Raw genomic sequence first — 21,211 nt, forward strand, 5'->3', positions numbered from 1 at the left:
GCGGGCGCGAGCGTCCCGCGCAAGGGCTGCTGGGAGGCGGGCGGGCGCGCGCAGCCGCCGCCGCCATGGCGTTCTCGGAGGAGGCGCTGCGGAAGCAGCTGGGCAAGGTGCGCGTGCCCGGGCGGGGAGGGGAGGGGGCGCGCGCGCCCCGCGGCCGTCGAGCCGAGGGGGAGGAGGGGGAGTGCGGAAGATGGCGGCTCGCCCGCAGCGGGAGAGGTCGCGGAGCGCGATGCGAGCGCGGAGATGGCGTGCTTGGCGGCACGCCGTCAGTGACGCTTCCCGCGGGTCGGACAGCGGGGTGCAGGCAGGGACGGGCAGAGCGGAGGCGGGTCAGCACCAGCCGTGCCGCCTTCCGTTGCGTGGTCATCGCGTGTAGAAGGCTTCAGTCCCGCTCAGTGGTACGGGGAGAGATGGAGCTGTTCAGTGTGGAGAAGGGAAGGCTCCGGGGAGACCTTGGAGCAGTTGCCAGTGCTCCCCCTGAAGGGGGCTTACAAGGAATCTGGAAAGGAACTTTTTACAAGGGTTCATAGGACAAGGGGTAATGACTTAGAGTTGAAGGGGGATGTATTTAGATTAGATCTTAAGAAGAAGTTCTTTACTGTGAGGGTGGTGAGGCCCTGGCACAGGTTGCCCAGGGAAGCTGTGGCTGCCCCATCCCTGCCAGTGTTCAAGGCAGGGCTTGGAGCAACCTGCTCTAGTGGAAGGTGGCCCTGGCCATGGCAGGGGTTGGAACTGGATGAGCTTTCAGATCCCTTCCAACCCAAACCGTTCACTGGTTCTGTGATTTACATTCACTTACTGCAGCTGTTTAAATTTCTACCGTGTATAATTTTAGTCCTGTGGTTCAGGACACAGTAACGTGTGATGCGCTGCATGCGACTGAAACGTCACTCGGGAGGAAGTTACTAATTTACTTGGGGGGGCTTTGTGACAATCCCTGCGTTAATATCGTCACGATTTATACAGATTAGTTTTCACAGCATCCCTCTGAGACAAAGATGTTTTCATTTCAACGTGAGAAACGGAGGTATGCATATTTAAAAAAATTTAGGTGCAAAGTGAGAAAGGTCAGTCTCTGACTCACCTTAGAAGCCCTCTGATCCTTAGAAAAGAACTAAATATTTAATAGGAATGTCTCATTTTGCATTACAAATAAGAAGGGGGTCAGCTGGGGGAAAGATGGGTTTGATTTCACAACCAGCTGTATCGACCTAAATGTATTAAATTGTATAGACATTCCTAACTTAGGCACTTTTGGTTATTTCTTTTTACTGCTTGACTTCCCAGTACCCTGTAAGACTGAAAGGGGAGAAGCTAACTAAAAGGTGCTTCTTTTCAGCAGCTTTGTGTTTTCTTCCAAGAAGCAGAAAATAATCGTGCCATCCCCGTAGCTGTAGTATTGCTGCTGCTTCTGAGGGGGTGCCTTACTGAAGAGATTAAAGATTTTAGCTGCTCCTTTGTGACAAGCATTGCCGCGCGCAGATCTTTAAGCCACTCTCAGGCTGCAGTTGTGTTTGCTTAGGCAAGGGCTCCAGGCCAGCTCCAGACTTCCTTAAACGAGAAGCAGATGCCCTAATCTAGGAAATACTCTTCATACCTTTCAGATGTGGGAGGATGCTAAATCTCTTGGAAGTGCAGGTATTGGGCTGGCTGGGGACAGGCTAAATAAAGTAGGAGTGATTCATGAGTGCTGATAATTACTTTCAAGATCCCATTTCAAGCGCTGGTACTTCAGTTAATCTGTAGGCAGGTTTTCTGCAGGCAGGGAAGAGAGATGTGTTGTTGGAATTTTCTTAGCTCTCAAGGACAGTTTAAACATGGAAAAAAAATTCCCAGAGGCTAATGACTTACGCTTAATATGTTTGTGGAAATCGACCTTATGAAACTAATAACTGTGTCAGTAATAAGGTGACTTCTTTTTTTTAAAGAGGTTTATATTTTTATATTGTTCTGAATTATTGAGTGCAGAGGAGACTGAATTTATTAGGCTTCTTCTCATACAGCTGTAAAGGGGAAGAAATGCTATATAAGGAGTGATGCTCAGAATTTGAGCTCTATTGTAGCACCGGCAGACTTGTGATACCTTTAAATCTATTTCTTTTTTTGTATAATTTTTTTTAATTTATTTCACATCAAAACTATTTATAATGTACAAGTAATTGCTACCTTCCCCTTGTTGTGTTTCTACCTTCTCTTGGTTCCTTTTCCATATCTCTGGTAATGAAAGAAGCTTTCGAAGTTCAGCATTTTTTTTCTCTCCCTTCCCAGTACAAGTTCAGAGACCTGACCATAGAAGAACTGAAGAATGTTAATAAGACCTACCCAAACTTCACATTCTCCATGAACACATACAGTAAGAAGTGATGCAGTTACTTTGAACTAATTGTGGAGATTCTTAGTTGCCATAAATTTAGGCTGTGCATGGTAGAATGTAAATAGTGTTAATACCTTTCATTGTGTTCCAGTCTTTATTTTGACTTGCAGTAAAATTTCTTACACCATGTGGCTCTTTTTGAAAGTTCTTCCAAGAATGCATACAAGTAAAAAAGTGAAGCAACTCATTCACTAAATTTAATTGTATTTTAACTTGTCAGTAATTACAGAAGATTGCTATTCATTCAAATTCTTTCTATGTAACAGCATTTATCTCATGATTGTACTGAAAGCATTTTGATGTCTTTAGCTTATCAGGCATAACTTCCAGAATCCCTCAGCCTGAGTGAAAGTCACCAGAATTACCCAGGACAACGATGTTCAGACATCAAACTGATGGTGTGTTGAGTTGTACCAATGCAATTTTCATCAAGATTCTTTTAAGGAATTATATCAAAGGGGAAGGGGGGGACGACCTTGTAACATTTAAGCTTTGGTTCTTTCAGCAGTGGTTTGATTTCTGAAGAAAAATTTGTTCTGTATAGCGGATTGCTATGCCAGATTCAAAAGGATTTATTATTACTGTTTTTTAAAATAGCATTTTACTTTCAGCCTTCAAGGATGGATCACAGAAGGACCTTCTGAATTTTAGTGGTACTGTACCAGTGAAATACGGTAAGATAAATCGAATATAATCTCTTTGCAAGTTATGAACCTAAATATAAAGTATGTTGGGTACTACCTCTTAACAATACACTGTGCAGCTTCATTAAAAATGGCTGTAAAGGATTTTGTATTAATCGGCAGAAGCCACTTCTAGTGCAAGTGCCTTCATGCACACACAGATGCTGAAATAAGGTGTTATTAATTAGATGAGTCAACTAACTGTAAAAAAAAAATGTCATTTGAGACTGTTTAGGCAAACTCTTTGGTTCTAATGAAGATTGCATGAACTCTACAAACCCTTTGCTTGTACAGGCAGTGTCCAAAAATAGCTAGTAGGTAATTCTTTATTTTTTAACTTGGAGTCTGAGATAAAGTTCTTGGTAGATTCCTCTTTGCATCAGTTGTTGAGTCCTAACATAAGTACAAAATGGGTAGCTGTAAGAAATTTCTTTGCCCAGAAAAGGAGACACATTAGGTAGATAGAATAGGCTGATACAATACTCTGGGAAGCAAAACAACTATGAAGCCTTATACTGAGAAACACACAATGGTAGCACTTTAAGTTGATCCAGACAAGTCTGTTCCTATTAACTAGCCAGAGTAACAAACACTTTCCAGTGTGAATCTGGAAAGTGATCCATCAGGCTTTTTCATTTTGTTATTATGAAGTGTGAATCACATGCACACATGCCTGGTTTTTAGTGCCTCTTCTCAATGCAGAAGGTAGTAATGGTTTTTATTTTGTGTTGCACAGGTAATTCCTATAACATACCTATTTGTCTGTGGATTTTGGATTCTCATCCCTTTGCTCCCCCCATTTGCTTCTTGAAGCCAACTGTGAACATGGGCATTTCAGTAGGAAAGCATGTTGATGCTCATGGCAGGATTTATTTGCCATACCTGCAAAACTGGAGCCATGTAAGAGGTGGAGTGGCTGACAGGGGAGGGGGAAGTATTTGGGAATAATGAACGGTATAGTAGGTAGGGTTCAGGGCTTTTTGTTTTCTGTATTTTTTGGATAATCTTAATTATGTAATGATTCTGCAAAGAGAAGCAGAATGTTATGTTTCTTGAAATTACAGCTTTCAGACAGTCTAAAGCAATTGTAAAGAAGTTTAAAGTGATTGTAAGGAAAATTATTTTAAGCTGAGGAAAAGAGGACTGACTTTATTACAAAACAATGTAAGCCTCTGTTTCTATGAATAGTAAGTAATAATACTACATCAGTTGAGTGTCCCTCAGGAAAGTTCAGTGGAAGTTTCTGTCTTTTGTGTATGTCTCAGCAGAACTCTAAAATGTTAGCATAGAGATTCAAAAGCCAATGCCGTTCCCAAATGATTTTATGCTCTGCATTAAATAACTTACATAAATGTGACTGCTAGGCCAGGCCAGTAAAAACTATTTAATGAATGCTAGTTTTCTGAAATGGATGGGATGTATTTCACATTATTGTTATAGAATGGGAACTTTTACTGATTTCTACTGTGTGATTTGCCCAAAAGAGGATTGAATTGCGAAAGCTCCAGACAGCTAAGCTTGTCTGAGAAGACTGAACTATCCTGCCTTGAGCTATGATTTGTCCCATTTATAATATTGGATGTGGCTATATCAAAGGCTTCCATATGTTCGTGGATGCTTTCAAAAACTAGTTGCACTAATAATTTAAATTTTATAATTCCTTTTTGTTAAATTCCTTTTAATCTATACTCCTGTTTGGAAACTACCTTCTTGTAAAGTAGTGCTTTTTTTTCCCTTAGGTGTTTATGTGTTAAGGATGTCAAGATTTATAATTTGAATAAATTTTTTATAGCTGGTATCTTTATGAACTACTGCTGGTTACAGCTGATACCACTCCATGGAATAGCTACTCAACTGTTTTGTCTTCTGTATTGCTATATTTCAGCCTAAATCAACTGTCATTGGATTAATCAGGGAAATGATTGCAAAATTTGAGGAAGAGCTCCCTTTGTATTCACTGTCATCTTCTGATGCAGCTAGGCAATCGGAACTTCTCTCCTACATTGCAAAGATTACTCAAGGTGTGGATGTTTTCATATATTTGTTAGTAATGTTCTTACCCAGTGTACGCTTTGTTTATTGTTATTACTTGATACCGCAAAGATGCCTATGCAATTTTAATATCTGAGGTTTTAGTGTTTGCATGTCCGTAGTGTTTGGTATTTTCCTTTGTATAATCAAAAGTGCCTATTTTTTAACAGAGAGCTCAGATTCTCTTCATTTGAGTAAGCAGCTCGTTTTGCATTTAAGCCTACTGAAAAATTCTGTAGACTTGTTACTACTCATTTGCTGGAAATTACTGCAGCAAAGCTCAATATGAGATCTTGTGTAAGAGAAATGTGATTTTATTATAAACAAGTTGATTTTACCAAGTTATAATCATTCATTCTCTCAGATATCATTCACTCATACTCTCACATCCACAGTCATAAGCCCTGAGACCCATCTGACCACAGTCACTGGTGGGCAACACTGAGGACAAGGAGTGCTGTCTGTTGAGTCCATATCATGTCTCTTGGGTTCTTCTTGTTCAGTGGTGACAAGCTGATTTTGGACTTGACTTTTATACCCTTCAGGAGTGGATGCCATTTGGCATTTTTGCCTCATTACTTTATCTCGCCCATTGTAAGTCTTGGGCAAAATTCCTGATTTTCACAGTTCTCATGTTTTCTTTATATGGGTATTTTATGGGTCCAGTTCTGTTGTTGTTCATCCTGACACATTTTCTTTAGTTCAGTGTTTTCTTCTTCCTTCTTTTAGTGAAATCATGATGGTGATCTGCAGCACCTAGTGCAAACCTTCCCCTTTAACCCTTTTCTGCTATTTCTTCTGATAATTATGTACACACACATGCTTGTGAGCACACGTGCATGTCCACACAATTCACATTCCTAGGCAGTCAATGTTTCTGTTACAAATCTCTCTGCCTTATACTCAGAATTGTTGTGTTATCAGTAGCATTGGCTAAAGAACCTCAGATCATTGTATTTGAATAAAACTCAATTTTTCATCAAATTCCAGTCTCTCTCTCCTTATCCCCTTTCACCCCCCTGCAGGGATGGGGAGGAGTGAGAGAGAGACTGCATGGTTCTGATTTACTGCTGGGCTTAAACCACGGCACGTCTTCTCATGCTTGTATTGATACAGTGTGGACCAGTACTAAAGTCTGTGGTTTTCTTTTAATTGTAGGAGAGACTGACTTGAAATCAAAGAGTAAAATTGGTGGAGGCAAAAACGAAGGATGTATTAACAAAATTACTATTGTTGGAGCTGGAGAACTTGGCATTGCATGTGTGCTAGCAGTTGCAGCAAAGGTACATAATTATTATAAATAGCAACAGCCCTAATTAATAGACAGGTTTCAGTTTAGTTCTTAGTGTCTGACTCATAGAAATAACTCAGCAGTTTCAATAACTTGTAAGCCATGTGACTGCTTCTCTCATTCAGCTCATCAGTTAACTCATGGACACACAGAAGTGTTAGTTTCTGCCCTGTTTTCTCAGTCACCTTTTAAATACAAAAGGTTGAATATTGAATTCACCTATTTTGAAAATCCTTACTTAAAGGATTCTTGCCTAAGTAGTAGCCTCTTACCATCAGGATCTTCTAGTCCCCTGGAAAAGGATAGTCTCTAGAAGGTCTGCACTTCATTGTGGCTGTATGCTCAGAGATATCAGTCACACCAACATTTAGAACTTCCCAGAGATGGTTTTGTGAGGTTTTTGTTTGTTTCATAATAAGTTATTTTGCAATTAAACTCACTAAACTGAATTGTTTCTTTTGTGATTTGGCAGTAATTTTGATCAGCAATTTTGTTATATACACAGTACAACAAACACTGAAATTGGAGCGACACAGGGATATGTTCCTTGCCCCTACAAGAACAAATTTTTGTTTGTTTTATTGTTGATCTGCATTGCTTTTATTAATACAGGGTACTGCAGACAAGGTGGTTCTTTTGGATCTTTCTGAAGGTGCAGCAAAAGGAGGAACCATGGACTTGGACATCTTTGATTTGCCAAACGTGGAGATCAGCAAAGGTATTAGATGTTGTTTCTGGAATGGGAACAAATATGTACTGTGTAGTTGTGCTCATTTTAATGAGAGCAGGACATCTGGGGAGATACAGACATTCTGGCGTATAGGCCATCTTTTTAAAATCAGGATGTTATTTTTCCATAGCTTCTTATTTTTCTTCTTTTCAGGGTAGAATTGTTAAGAGAAGGCTCAGCAAAGCTTGCATTGCTTTCATTTCAGGCTTTTTTCATCCTGTTTATAGAGGTAGAGGTGTGTGAGCATGTACTTCCAAAGTAAGAGGCTAATACTGAAATTGGACTCCTGCAGAAATATAGAATCATAGAATAGTTAGGGTTGGAAAGGACCTCTAGATCACCTAGTTCCAACCCCCCTGCCATGGACAGGGACACCTCACACTAAACCATCCCACACAAGGTTTCATCCAACCTGGCCTTGAACACCGCCAGGGATGGAGCACTCACAACCTCCCTGGGCAGCCGATTCCAGTGCCTCACCACCCTAACAGGAAAGAATTTCCTCCTCCTATCCAATCTAAACTTCCCCTGTTTAAGTTTTAACCCGTTACCCCTTGTCCTGTCACTACAGTCCCTGACAAAGAGTCCCTCCCCAGCATCCCTATAGGCCCCCTTCAGGTACTGGAAGGCTGCTATGAGGTCCCCATGCAGCCTTCTCTTCTCCAGGCTGAACAGCCCCAACTTCCTCAGCCTGTCTTCATACGGGAGGTGCTCCAGTTCCCTAATCATCCTCGTGGCCCTCCTCTGGACTTCTTCCAGCAGTTCCATGTCCTTTTTATGTTGAGGACACCAGAACTGCACACAATACTCCAGGTGAGGTCTCACAAGAGCAGAGTAGAGGTGCAGGATCACCTCCTTCGACCTGCTGGTCACGCTCCTTTTGATGCAGCCCAGGATACAGTTGGCTTTCTGGGCTGCGAGCGCACACTGAAGCCGGCTCATGTTCATTTTCTCATTGACCAGCACCCCCAAGTCCTTCTCTGCAGGGCCGCTCTGAATCTCTTCTCCTCCCAGTCTGTAGCTGTGCCTGGGATTGCTCCAACCCAGGTGTAGGACCTTGCACTTGTCATGGTTGAACTTCATCAGGTTGGCATCAGCCCACCTCACAAGCGTGTCAAGGTCCTTCTGGATGGCATCCCTTCCCTCCAGCGTATCAACCGGACCACACAGCTTGGTGTCGTCGGCAAACTTGCTGAGGGTGCACTCAATCCCACTGTCCATGTCAGTGGTGAAGATGTTAAACAAGACCGGTCCCAACACCAATCCCTGAGGGACACCACTCGTTACCAGTCTCCAGCCGGACATCGAGCCATTGACCACAACTCTTTGTGTGCGGCCATCCAGCCAGTTCTTTATCCACCGAGTGGTCCATCCATCAAATTGATGTCTCTCCAATTTAGAGAGAAGGATGTTGTGTGGGACAGTGTCAAACGCTTTGCACAAGTCCAGGTAGATGACCTCAGCTGCTTTACCCTTATCCATCAATTCCGTAGCCCCATCATAGAAGGCCACCAAATTGGTCAGGCAGGATTTCCCCTTAGTGAAGCCATGCTGGCTGTCACCAAGCACCTTGTTGTTTTTCATGTGCCTTAGCATGCTGTCCAGGAGAATGCGCTCCGAGATTTTAGCAGGCACAGAGGTGAGACTGACTGGTCTGTAATTCCCCGGGTCTTCCATTTTCCCCTTCTTGAAAATGGGGGTTATATTTCCCTTTTTCCAGTCGTCGGGAACTTCACCTGACTGCCAGGATTTTTCAAATACGATGGCCAGTGGCTTAGCAACCTCATTCGCCAGCTCCTTCAGGACCTGTGGATGGATTCCATCAGGTCCCATGGACTTGTGTGCATTCAGATTTTGAAGATGGTCTCGAACCAGATCCTCTCCTACAGTGGGCCCAAGGTCTTCATTCTCAGAGTCCCTGCATCTACCTTCTAAGACCTGGGTGGTGCAGTCAGAGCCTTTGCCAGTGAAGACCGAGGCGAAGAAGTCATTCAGAACCTCAGCCTTCTCCAAATCCTGTGTAGCCAGTTCTCCCGAGAGCTTCCTCAGGGGGCCTATTTTGTCCCTAGTCTGTTTTTTGTTTGCTACGTACCTGTAGAATCCCTTCCTATTATCCTTAACATCCCTGGCTAGTAGCAGAGGCTGAGGGGCTGTGGCTCGAAAGCTCTTCCACAGGGAAAGCTAGAACTGAATTGAGCAACTTCACCATTCTTCCTCACTTGCGTGTTGTGGTTTTATGTCTTTGTGCCCTCTGCAAGATGAAATATTTTTTTTCCCTGTGCTTCTGATGTGCTTTTTCTTATTTTGGAGACAGGAACTTGTTCTGGTTCCACCAAGCTTCTTAGCTGCTTATTCTGCACCTGTCATTGCCTGCTCTACATCCTTTCATCTGTCTTGCAGGTTTTACTGCTAGCACATTTTTTTCCTGAACCCTGGTTGTGTAACTGTACCACAAATCTCTGTTTGTGCCTTTGTAGTTACCTATTACATATTTACATTTGGGTAGAAAAAGCTTGTTGCTAGCCATGCTGTTAATAGTGTTAAAATACTACAAAATGCTTAAACAGTCACCTGTTATTTTAGTATGCTTACATCTAGGTTTGGGGCAAAGTGATACTAATTATATCCTGCTTAGTACGCTTCCAATATGCTTCCAGTGCAGTAGGCCTCTGCTTTGGCTTCAGAAGTGGTGTGACAGTCAAATTACATTGTTTCTGTGCCCAAGCTGATCACCTGTGTGGTACTTGGATATTCAGTTCCTCCCTCAAGGTGTTGCTGAAAGTTGGGAGAATAAAACTCCTTAATTACCAATGTAGCATTAAGAAGCAGGCAATTCTTTATTGCAGTGCTGGGTGCTAGGTGGGATTTCCACAAATTGAGCACATCCAATGCCGATTTCACCATTACAATGTGTCATTCTCTTCTGTTACGATGCTTGCATGGAGGAAGGGTCTTCACCTGGGCAAGGGTGTTCTTAATCCATGGGTGTGTTTTTTAGTATTATAATAAAGGCAGTTTTCTTCAGGACACCTTAAAAGCAAGTTTTGTTGCCAAGTTGTCAGATAACTCATCCTGTATACAATAGACCCTAGGTGCTCTGGTTATGGTCTAGAGAGTATAAGGACTAAGCCTAACATGTTAGAGAGAACAGGGATTTCAAGCAGTGCAGCATCTGATTTCAAGCAGCACAGCAACCCATGCTGACATAAAGGCTAACCTAAATCAAGATGTTCCTATAGCTGTTTCACAAACAAACACAAAATATAAAATGATTCAGTAAAAGTTAAGATAATCTGTAACAAAGGCAGTTTTGGCTTAAGAATTTCTTCAACAAATACGGTTGTGTCTTATCTTGAGCTATAATGAATACATGCATTTTACTTAAATAGACTTTTGGAACAGTTTTTATGATTGTCTACATGCCCTTGCTTAAGCTATAAAATAAAAAAAAATAAATTACAGAAACCTCAGATAAAGGAAGTCTTTCCCCTTATTTAAAAATTGGAATAAAAATGGAGACTTTTCATGGATGATTTTCATGGGTAATTTTGTTGTTGGGTTGGGTTTTTTTTCTTTTCTTGCCAATACTTGGAAAACCATATCTGTCAACCCTGTATAGATGTTTTCTGGTCTCTGCTGTGTAACCCTCGACAAATTGCAGTCTGCTATCTCTATTTGCCAGCTATGAAATGAGAAAGTAGTTCTGCAGGAAACCTGTGGTTTACAGGTGCTGTGGAAGCACCCAGAATTCCACACTGGAGGATATGGGGGGGAAACAGGACGTGAAGAAGACCTAATTAAGCTGGATGCTGCAGTTTAGCCTTCGGGACACCTCTCTGTTTTGCCTCCAAAACTTGGTAGAATTACATAAATCTTAAAAAACTATTTTCTTTATATTTTCAGATTTTTCTGCTTCAGCTGATTCAAAAGTTGTGGTACTTACAGTTAATTCTCTGGGTAATGCTCAAACTTATCTTGATGTCATACAAAGCAACGTGGATTTGTTCAGAGGAATTATTCCAGCAATATCACACTACAGTCAGAACACTGTTCTCCTTGTTGCTTCTCATCCAGGTATATTGGTACTTCACCTAATGTTCTATCCCTCAGCTGGCTTTTTCTTTTGCCTATTTAAAAATGCTGCTGAATACACCCAGCAGTCAAAAATTCTTGCTACTCTAAAGATGTTTTCATTTTCAGCTTTGAGCAGGACACTGACTTTGAGAGTTTTTTCTTTACTGTTACCAAGATAAAAGAAAATAGTGTACTTTGAGTAAAAGGTATGTATTTCTGTGTGTTTCTGTGCCTAGTTTCAACATGAGTGTTTCAACATGATTAGCATCCATTGGGTGTTGTCTTGTCAGCTGTGAGTTTTAAATATGTTTCTCCTGTGCAGTAAGTATAAATGCATGTGTGTTATGTGCCATATCTGATCACACACAAAGACTACTGATGTCCATAATACAGTCTTGATAGTAAATATCGCATCTATGTTTTGGTGGAAAGTTTAAGTCTGTTGCACCAGTGACACTGTGAACTAATGCAAAGCAAAAACGCTACCTAAAAAGGAAAGAAGAAATGTGAGCCTCTCTGTCCTGTAAACACACTGAAGACAGCCCTTCTCTATATCTCAAGTGCTTCTTGCCCTTGCTATCATTTAAATCTGTGAAGATGGAAAAGAGAGTGCTTGCCAAATGAAAAGAAATTAAACACTGCCTCAACTAAATTTAGAAGCATGTGAGATTTTTGGTAGAAGGAAGCGTGACTCATTCTGAAATTCCATTAGACTGCTCTTTAAGCTTTATTTGGGCTGTGAATTTTCTTCACCTCTTCCCCACCAGACTTGGTGGTTTAGGTTGAAATAAACTACTGATATGTCCTTACATGCTCATACCTTTTCTAAAGTAAATTTGGTCCTGAGTTTTTCAGAATTGTGAGTCTAGTTCACAGTTATGTTGAATTTTGAGTGGTCTTTCATTGTCAACCTATTTTTCTTTTCCACATACAGTTGAAGTAATGACATATGTGTCATGGAAGCTGAGTGGGTTTCCCAAAAGCAGAGTTATTGGAGTAGGTGCTAACCTAGATACTGAGAGATTTCGGAATATACTGGCAAACCTTTTGAAAGCACAGGTGGTGGCAAAAGATGCTTGGATCATTGGTGAACAAGGGGAAGACAAAGGTAAAGTGATACTTTATGACTATGAGTATATAATGTCCTGGCAGTGCTTAAGTAATGGAGTAATGAATGAATAATTGAGAAAAATAATGCATGCGGTTATAAGCAGGGTGGTAGATTTTCATAATAATGCTTCCAAATAATGCAGTTTTGGTGTGTGCCCAAGACTGTGGACCTGGAGTGGTAGCAAAAGTATTTGACACTTGTCATAGTTAAAAAAAAAAAGAAGATAATACAACCTCAAATGCTTTATATTTTGTAAAACAATACAGGTTAGAGGTACTGAGAAACGAAGGACATATAGTATAATATATGGTAGGTTGCTGCTCATGTAGGAATTATTACATATTACTTCATTTTTTAAGCAAGTCTCTGGCCAGATGCTGCTATGGAGTTTATTTCAGTAGCCCTGGGAGCCTTAGAAGGTTATTAGCTATATTTGGGATGTTGTGCAGGAAGGGCAGTGGGGAAAGCTTGAATTTATTACTAGTATGATTATTTTTTTTTTATTCTCACCTTATCTGGTACCTATTTTAGTCACTGCTTAGATGTGCATTTAAATATTGATTCTATTTAGTACCAGCGTGGACCAGTTGTAATTTCGTCGCAGCTCAAACAGAAGGAATGGCTGCTCGTAACTCAAGGGAAACGGTGGCTAACAGGTAACACCATTACAATCTCAATTATTTTTCTTCGCATTTAGGCACTTGGTGTTTGCAGAGGCTTTCTCTTCAGCTCCTCATGAAGAGGAGGAAGTTTGCCCTAAAATGTTCACACATTGAGTCTACAGGAATTTGTAGGTCTGGGTGTTACTCACTTTTAGATATGTGTATACGGCCACTCTTTTTCTGAAGTTCTTAATAATGTTGTGCCTGTAGTGATCTAAGGACAAGACAAGCTTTGCAGAATATACACTAAAAATATCAGAGCTGCCAGGTCAATCGTGTGTGGGGTTTTAAAGTAAATCTTCATTCTCTTCTGTTGTTTTCCAAACCAGAAATCATGTTTTTATAGTACACTTTACTTGATATGGTGCCTTAATCTGTCTATTGAGTTTTACATATAAACCAGATAGAAACAATTAAAATCTAAGCATCATGTTTTTCTCCTTTTTCTGATTTATACAGAGCTATGGAAGTTCTAAAGGGAAAAGGTCAGAGATCTTGGTCTGTTGGGCTCTCGGTTGCTGATTTGACTGACAGTATACTGAAAGATAAAAGAAAGGTTCATTCTGTATCAACTCTGGCAAAGGTAAATGTGTTAATATCTTTTGGTTGGCACTAAAATTTTATTATTTATATTGGATATGACTATTAATTTTAGCAGCACAGACATCTCACTTAAAGAGGTGTTCTGAAGTAGCACTTTCTTTCAACAACAGTTTCAATTCCAGTCCAAAAATGAACAAAATTCAATTATTGTGTTAATCTGAAACCAATATAAAAAGTGGATTATTTTTCCAAAGATACAGGACTCCAGAGGGGAAATATTCAAAGTTGCTGACCAGCTCTCCCAGAATAGCTGGATTTGGTAAATGAAATGTGTGTGTTGCAGTCTCACAGTGCACTCAGTATTGAATGTAGACCTGTCCAGGGGCCAGAAGAGTTTAGTATCTTTTATGAAAGTATAAAATGCATTTTCTGCCAATATTTTATTTGACCAGCTTTGAAATGGCTGGATTTTTTACTCAGTGATACTTTATATTGAGAAGATCATGAAGCTACATTTATCTTCAAACAAAGTTCTGTCTATAATTTTAAGTTTATCCTAAGAGGCTTCATTAAAGCATGAAGTCATTTCATGTAAGGAAAGTAAATCTCATGTAGAAACATGTACTTGTCACTTCTATTTACATGCTTCAGAAGGGTGATTTACAGGTCCTGGTGCAGGGAAATTGAGCAGGCTGCTTATTGCATTGAGTGCAGAGCTATACCTAATTTCATCATTATGCCTTCAAGTAAAGTTTTAAATCATTTATGAATGATTAGTTTATGAATTATAAATGCAAATACAGAGGAGTAACAAGTCTCTTAAACTGCAGAGTAACTACAGAATGTGAAATTTCCCATACAGATCCTAAGAAGAAACAAAATTTACAGTGTAAACTTGAATTACAAGGATGTAAGTTCACTGAAGGCTCTCACAGAATGAATATGGGATCAATAATTGAAAAACGTTCCCTGGACACCGTTCTTTGGCTGCATTTTTTAATTTCATCTGTGAAGTCCTGAAAGAACTAATGATACTGTCCTAGCAAGCGTCCCTGCTTCTTCTACATAACAAACTGGTTAAACAGTTTTTTGTAGGATAAACTTTGCCTGCAGTGTAGAGGTCTGCTTTACCTGTATTATGAAACTCCTCCAAATGTGGCATGGTTCAAGATATTTTTTTTATCTGTACAATAATATTTTACAGTTTCTGTTCAGTAGCCTATTGCACAGGATTTAAAGTAACTCACATTTGACCTATAAAAAACCATGTCACATGATGGAGTATCCTTGCATAAGTAAAATCAATTTATTCTATGTAGTTCCATGCTTCAGGCAAAGCTGAAACTAAGTAACTGTGTGACAATGTACTTTGCATGTTGTTTCAGGGATGCTGCAATATAAACAGTGAAGTATTCTTAAGTCTGCCATGTGTTCTTGGAACCAGTGGGATGATTGAAATGGTCAAACTAGAAGAAGATCCACTAGTGCAAAAGAAACTGCAGAGCACTGCAGGATCAATCAATGACCTTCAGCAGCAACTGAAACTGTAAGCAAGTGCAAGGGAAGCCACAGCGTCTGCTTGCAGAAGTCAAAGATTAGCTAGGTGGAAAGGGTTGCTTAGTATATATGGACTTCTATGTAAAACAAGGTGGTTTTTTACTTTACTGTCAAAAAATGCTTTCTCACTTTTGATTTAAATTATTTAATACTGCACAGTAATTGCTTATTTTAAAAGTGCACTTTTGGTAGCCAAAATGAGGAGGGTAATGTGGAAAAATGTTTACCTAAATTCAGGTGACTTCTGCCTGTGTTTTTTTGTTGCTAGTTATAGCCTGGTTCTTAGGTTATTCTTAGCTCTTTGCACCTCATGAGGAGACAGCCTAGAAGTGGGGCTTACCCAGCTCTGCAGAAACTCCAGTTACCATAGCCCACCAGAACTCTTCCTCCTGGTATTTAAGTGCTTCACTAGGGGCTCATTTAGAACATGGTCATACTCCAGGTCTTCAGGGCACTCGGAGATGCAGTTAGATAGCTCCATCTTCCATGCCTATTGCTCTTATGTGGACTCCTGCTTGCTACTAAGGGATAAAAAGGTAAAGGCATGACATTAACAATAGCCTTCAAACCTGAAATATTGGGTATGAATTTCTGTTTAATGATGTCTGAGACTTTCTGATCATGACTTGTTCGCTCTCATTTTGGGAGGAAGTTCAGAGCACTAAAGTATCTGCAGTTCTTGGTACATACATGCAACACACCCCTGTGTAGCACTGGAACAGGTGCTCTTCCTGAACGGGAGGAACAGGGGGTGGGCTTCAGATAAAGAATAAAATTCTGGCAGTTAAGTAATGCAGAAGTATCTGTGAGTTCAGGCCTTCATCCTGAGCCAGCTGATGTCAGTAAGCTTTACATCAGCCCAAGGAGAATACAACTGCTTGAGATGGGAACAGAACCTGCAACTCACGGGAAACCAAGTATGAAGTGAAAAAGCAGGATGTGGATTTTTAAGTATATCAAAGAGCACGTTTTTCAGATAAAAGGTTTGTTGGGCTCTAACCTCTTGATTTGCTGCACTGGTAAAATACTATATTCATCCTAACCATACCTCAGCGCTACACTGCAGGCAGAGGAGGCATGTGAGCTCCGCTTCTGCTGTGGGCAGTGTAGGAATGTCATTCCACATCTGTACCTTGAGGGCTGACTGGTTAAATACTGATGAAGCTTTCTAAGCTCACGTAGTATCTGTGTCAGTGAGAAATCTATTCCTTAGTGCCTTCCAGTTGTGTCTCACAAAGAGCCAGCCTTACACAGTATTCTGAGTTATACTGATTTCTGAATTAAGATTAAAATATAAAGAAAAAAAACTTAAATAATTGATTTTTTTTTTTTTCACGGAATACTCAAATTTCCTCTTTGTGGTGGGCACTGATATGACAAAATTAGTGATGGATACAGCTGGCCAACTTTACTGCTATATTATATATCCCAGTACAACGGCTGGACTTTGGGGGTTGTTTTTTAATCTCTTACTTCAGCAAAAAACAGCATAATGTACTTATGCTGTTCTTTGAGGTGTTTAGCTTCCTATGCTGACCGCTTATTCTCATGTGAATAGCCAAGGTGTTTTGTTTGTTGGGGGGCGGTTTATTACTACTTTTCATCATAAGAAGCTCCAGACTGTTTCAGGTATGTTTTTTAGATCGATGCTTCTGCTCGTGGCTTGTCAGTGGTGTTTATATTGAACAGCAACCGAAGGGCCCCAGCACTTTCCGTTCTCGCATGCAATGAATTCCCAGAAACACTCTCTCACAATAAACCGCACTTCAGAGCCGCCTTCCGTGCACTGTTTCCGCCACACCGAACACCCTCGGGGCGCCGGCTGACCCTCAGCCGCGGGCGGCTGCCGCCCGCCCCGCTCTGACCCGTCGCAGAAGTGTCGTCACGGCCGGGCGGAAGCGGGGTCGCTGCCGGAAGCGCTCTTGGGCGCTTCCTGTTTTTATGTAGCGGGGGGGGGGCTGGGCTGGGCCGGGCCGGTGCGTGGCGGTGTCGGCGGCACCACCACCGGGAGCGGCGGCTGGGCGGCGACGGGACCGGCCGCCATGGCGGTCTCCGAGAGCCAGCTCAAGAAAATGCTCGCCAAGGTAATGGCGCTTCCGCGAGCACGGAGAGCTCCCTACCCGCCCCACATCCCCGGTCGGTAGCTGCAGGCGTCTCCTCCGCGCCCCCTGCCCGGGTCCGTCCGGTGGGGCGGCCGCTGTGTCGAGGCGGCGGCAGTTTCAGCCCGGGGGCTGTGCGGAGGGGAACTGGGTGCTGTCCGCGGCCTGGTGCGGGCCGTCCGCGGCGTTCGGCGGGGGCCCCGTGTCTCCTGCGGCCTCGGCTCTGGCCTCGGGAGCGGTAGGGTCTCTTTAACCATTCTCCTCACCGCGGGTGGTTACGGACACTCGCGAGCCTGCGAGGAGCTCCGGGGTACTCGTATCGGCGGCCGGACCGAGCAGTGGAAAAAGGTCGTGTTCAGCCGCCTGGAACCTGTAAATTGAGTTAGTTTGTAAAGGGAGGCATGATGCACCGGAATCTCGGATATACTGTTACTTCTAGTCTTGTCAAACTTTAGTTCTGGGTTAGGATGTTACCAGTAAAAGCTGACTAGAAACCGTTTGCCTAGCTGGGGCTGTCACACAGTGAAGTGGATCAGAACTGCAGTGTGGTTGTAGGGCTGTAGGGCATCATGTATGTTCACTGCTCAAATGGAGGTGGAAGGCAAGTTCAGCTTCACTGACTAGGATAAAGGTGGGCTTTTTTGTCGTCCTTGTTTAAGGAACCAAGAAAATTTCTCGAAAGGTAAATCACTAATCACTGATTCATACAGAGCCATGCAGTGTTGTGCCAAGCTTCAGGTGAAAACAGGGCTATGGCCAGCAGCCCGAAATGAAAATCCCTATGGCTGAATATCTATGGGGAGTTATGGTTTTGGTTGGAGGAATTCTTTTAACAACAATTAATTATCACATTCACACAACTTTAAAATGAAATACATAGATGAGGATTGATCAAGTCTGAAGAAGCCATATTAAGTGGTCTTTCACCTGCATGGAATCATAAGCAGATTTGTTCATCAGTTTGAAAATGAGTGCTAAATACTAACTTGGTGTCAGCAAATTACATTGTCAGTGTAGTTGTATGTACCTGACTTCCCTAAATGAATTACTGCCATGCGCAGAAGAAACGGGATTGAAGATAGTCCCATGTCCTCTTTCCCCAGTGCTTGCCCATTTTGTACCTCCGTCTGACTTTCTCTAGGCACGTTCAAAATACAGTGTATGTAATAGATGAAGAAAAATGAAGTTACTATTTCTCTGTTTTTCAATAATAGTTACACTTTCTGTTCTATAGCAGCTTATTGATATTTCCCATATTAAATATTGCAGCGTGTGAGATAACAAAAGACTTAAGCCCTAGTTTGGGTGAACATTAGCATTTAAATTTAACTTCAGGTATTTATTTGCCGTTTTGTCCTGATAAGCTTCATCACTCTGTGATCTGTTCCTGACATGTAAAATGAGGAGGATACTTTGCCATCTGAGAATGAAGGAGGATAAAAAATTTAGAAATTAAGAATTTAAATTAATTGGGTTTAGTTACCTTTGTAGAGATCACTGAGATCTTTTATTTTCCAAAGAGATTTTGACATGTCTTGGAAATGCACAACTACTTATGATATGAACACAGGAAAAAGATTGCCTTATTATATACTCTAGTACTCTTTAGAACGGAAAAGAGAAATAAGCACAAAATAGTATCCTTTGTGCTTTAAATAATAAAAACAAAATTAGAAAAGCCATCATTCTTATTAGGAAATATGTCTTTATATGTCATTTTAATGTACAGAACTTCAATCTTCTATGGTTATTTGGATCGAAGTACTGAAATTAATAGCTGATGTAGCACTTGATTTTGCTTGTGGCAGTAGCTGGGATCTTACAAGCTTATCTCTACTTTCATAGTTTTAAGAATATTAAGCTTTTAATTTTGAGGTGTTTGACCTAATTTTTAAAAGCACCCCAGATAACCAGATCTGTGTTTTATCAGCCCTAACAACCACCATGCACCAGACTCCCAGTATGTCTGCTGAGCAGGGAGACATTGTTTTATCTATTCCTTGAGTAAAGTGACTTGAAACTCTTGTGCAGATGTTAACATCTGTGTGCTTTGGGCATGGGATGTTTCACCATGTTGGACTCTTTGTCTTCCTACCTTGGTTGAATGAAAGGATGCTGTCAGTGTTCCTTAAGACATCTAAAGATTGTAAATTTTTTTTTTAACTTCATCTCAATAAAAACACTGTCAAGAGACTATTTTTCTTGCTTTTCTTTTTAGTGGTGGTTACCAGGAAGAATGGCCATAAGGTTAAAGAGCTGCACTGCTTGGTGAACCAGCTCTCTATTTGCCAGGAGCATGCCCTTTGTTGTCTGTGGATTATAGTTCTGAGGTTGTTAAATTCTGTAGTAGTGTGTCTGGTTTACTGAACTTCTGTGCTGTGAGTTACTCTCTGCTCCTGATTAAAGGGAAGGAGTGAAACCAGTATTATGACAGATAATATAATGCCTTGAAATATCTGCTTTCTAGTTGATAAAATACTGATCAATGACTGATAAATACTGGGATGCTCTGCAAAGTTCTATGGAAGATACCTATGCAGTTCAGATCCTAGACAGCTGTGTATCAGGAATGTTGGAAACACCACTGTATTTGTTTGGAGGTGCAGGGATTTTTTTATGTTTTTTTAGATCCACATACATCTCTTAATACTGCTGGTTATGGTAGAATGTGAATGAAAGTGCTTTCCCCCAATCGCTTGATGTATGAATCATTATTTAAGACTAAAAGCACCTTAACGCCTTGTTAAAATTCAGTAAGTTATATAGGCAGTGTTCAGTTAAGTAATATGGAAAAATAGATTCGTATTGCAAAAGAAGAGGGGAAAGGTATGTCCATGTATCAATATAAACTCATAAATCTAGTCTGTTGGATAAAATAAAAGAAAATAAATTACACTGAAAATTTAGTCTAAAGTAATTCTTTGTTTTGTTTTCCAGTACAAGTATAGAGACCTAACTATACAGGAGACAACCAGTGTTATTACTCAATACAAGGACCTCAAACCTGTCATGGATTCATATGGTTAGTCTGTGCAATGAGAAAATTTTTATTATTGAATTGTTGATGGTTTAGATATGTTTGGTAGGTTTTGTGGGGAAAAAGCAGATTAAAACTAGAAAGCATAATTTGTTTCTCTTCTTGATTATCAATACTTCCTTAAAAACACAGTTATTTTCCAATATATTTTCTAAGATAACCTTTTTATATTACTGAGTCAGTGTAACGTGCTAAGAAGTGTTGCGTTTTTCACAGCTTAACTTTAGCTTGATTGCTTAGTGATGTCATAGCAGTTGGTGTCCTGAGACTGCTGGGATCTTACAAATTCAGCTTTGCTGTCATATAAAGGTATTTTTAGAGTTCTATTTAGAAAGAGCTGCAAAACTGTGAACAAATAATTCATTAAATAGAATTGTGGCAGTCCTTAAGACTACAAAGAAAACAATGTCAAATACATAGAAAATTGGCACAAAGCGGTTTTTAATGTAAATTAATGATGACAGTCACGGTTAGATAGCTACTTTAAAGGCTTTGGGTAAATTTGAGTGCGTTGAATTAAGATGATATCTAATCAATGATATCCAAAGGCTGAGAGCATTGTTTTATAAGATACAGTGGGCCAGCATAGCTGTCGAGGTCATCCTCCTTCTGATCGCCTTTATTAAGCTACCATCTGTGGGATTCCTCTGGGAGCTTATTTATATTACTAATATGTCATCAGAGATTTTAGTGTCTTCTGCTTTCAAAATTCTAAATCTGGATTGAGAAGTACTAAAAAGGGACATGGACAGGTGAATAGTTTTAACTTGAATAACTTGAATAGCTGCAAGCCAGCAGTTGTCACAGTGACTGGAGAATCAGAAACAATACTGTGGCTGGGACAGCGTGCAGTACACAATTTTGTATGTACAATACTGATCAGAATTCCATATCCCTTTGACCTGTAGCAAGAAGCGCAGTTGTGTTAACCTCACTCTTTCGAAGCTGCCTGGGAAAGGCTACCAGTTACAGATAATTGGTATTATTTGAAGCAAAGAAATGAGCAACAAGAAATTGGG

At 40.8% G+C, this 21,211-nt stretch overlaps 2 protein-coding genes across 5 annotated transcripts in view; both read left to right on the forward strand.

Annotated features, from left to right (window-relative positions):
* On the forward strand, window positions 1-20,177 carry UEVLD (UEV and lactate/malate dehyrogenase domains). 4 transcript variants are annotated; one of them, XM_065682842.1, is made up of 13 exons: window positions 1-107; window positions 2,269-2,353; window positions 2,986-3,048; window positions 3,794-3,957; window positions 4,943-5,078; window positions 6,247-6,371; window positions 6,992-7,097; window positions 11,013-11,183; window positions 12,118-12,291; window positions 12,866-12,950; window positions 13,416-13,539; window positions 14,885-15,045; window positions 20,093-20,177. In XM_065682842.1, exons 1-13 carry the CDS (start codon window positions 66-68, stop codon window positions 20,109-20,111), a joined length of 1,455 nt encoding a protein of 484 aa, XP_065538914.1. In that variant the 5' UTR covers window positions 1-65; the 3' UTR covers window positions 20,112-20,177. The 4 variants fall into 4 exon arrangements, with proteins under 4 accessions (XP_065538914.1, XP_065538916.1, XP_065538917.1 ...); XM_065682843.1 differs by lacking the exon at window positions 1-107 and adding an exon at window positions 380-398; XM_065682844.1 differs by lacking the exons at window positions 12,866-12,950; window positions 13,416-13,539; window positions 14,885-15,045; window positions 20,093-20,177 and having other exon boundaries at window positions 11,013-11,389; window positions 12,118-12,205.
* The window catches only part of TSG101 (tumor susceptibility 101), an 18,959-nt gene continuing 14,740 nt past the window's right edge, over window positions 16,993-21,211 (forward strand). Inside the window, exons 1-2 of the mRNA XM_065682847.1 lie at window positions 16,993-17,140; window positions 20,093-20,177. Coding sequence (XP_065538919.1) covers window positions 17,099-17,140; window positions 20,093-20,177 — 127 coding nt within the window. The 5' untranslated portion in view covers window positions 16,993-17,098. The remainder of the gene's footprint in view (window positions 17,141-20,092; window positions 20,178-21,211) is intronic.

This window comes from Lathamus discolor, chromosome 6 (assembly GCF_037157495.1).
Source record: "Lathamus discolor isolate bLatDis1 chromosome 6, bLatDis1.hap1, whole genome shotgun sequence".
Taxonomy (NCBI): Eukaryota; Metazoa; Chordata; class Aves; order Psittaciformes; family Psittacidae; genus Lathamus; species Lathamus discolor.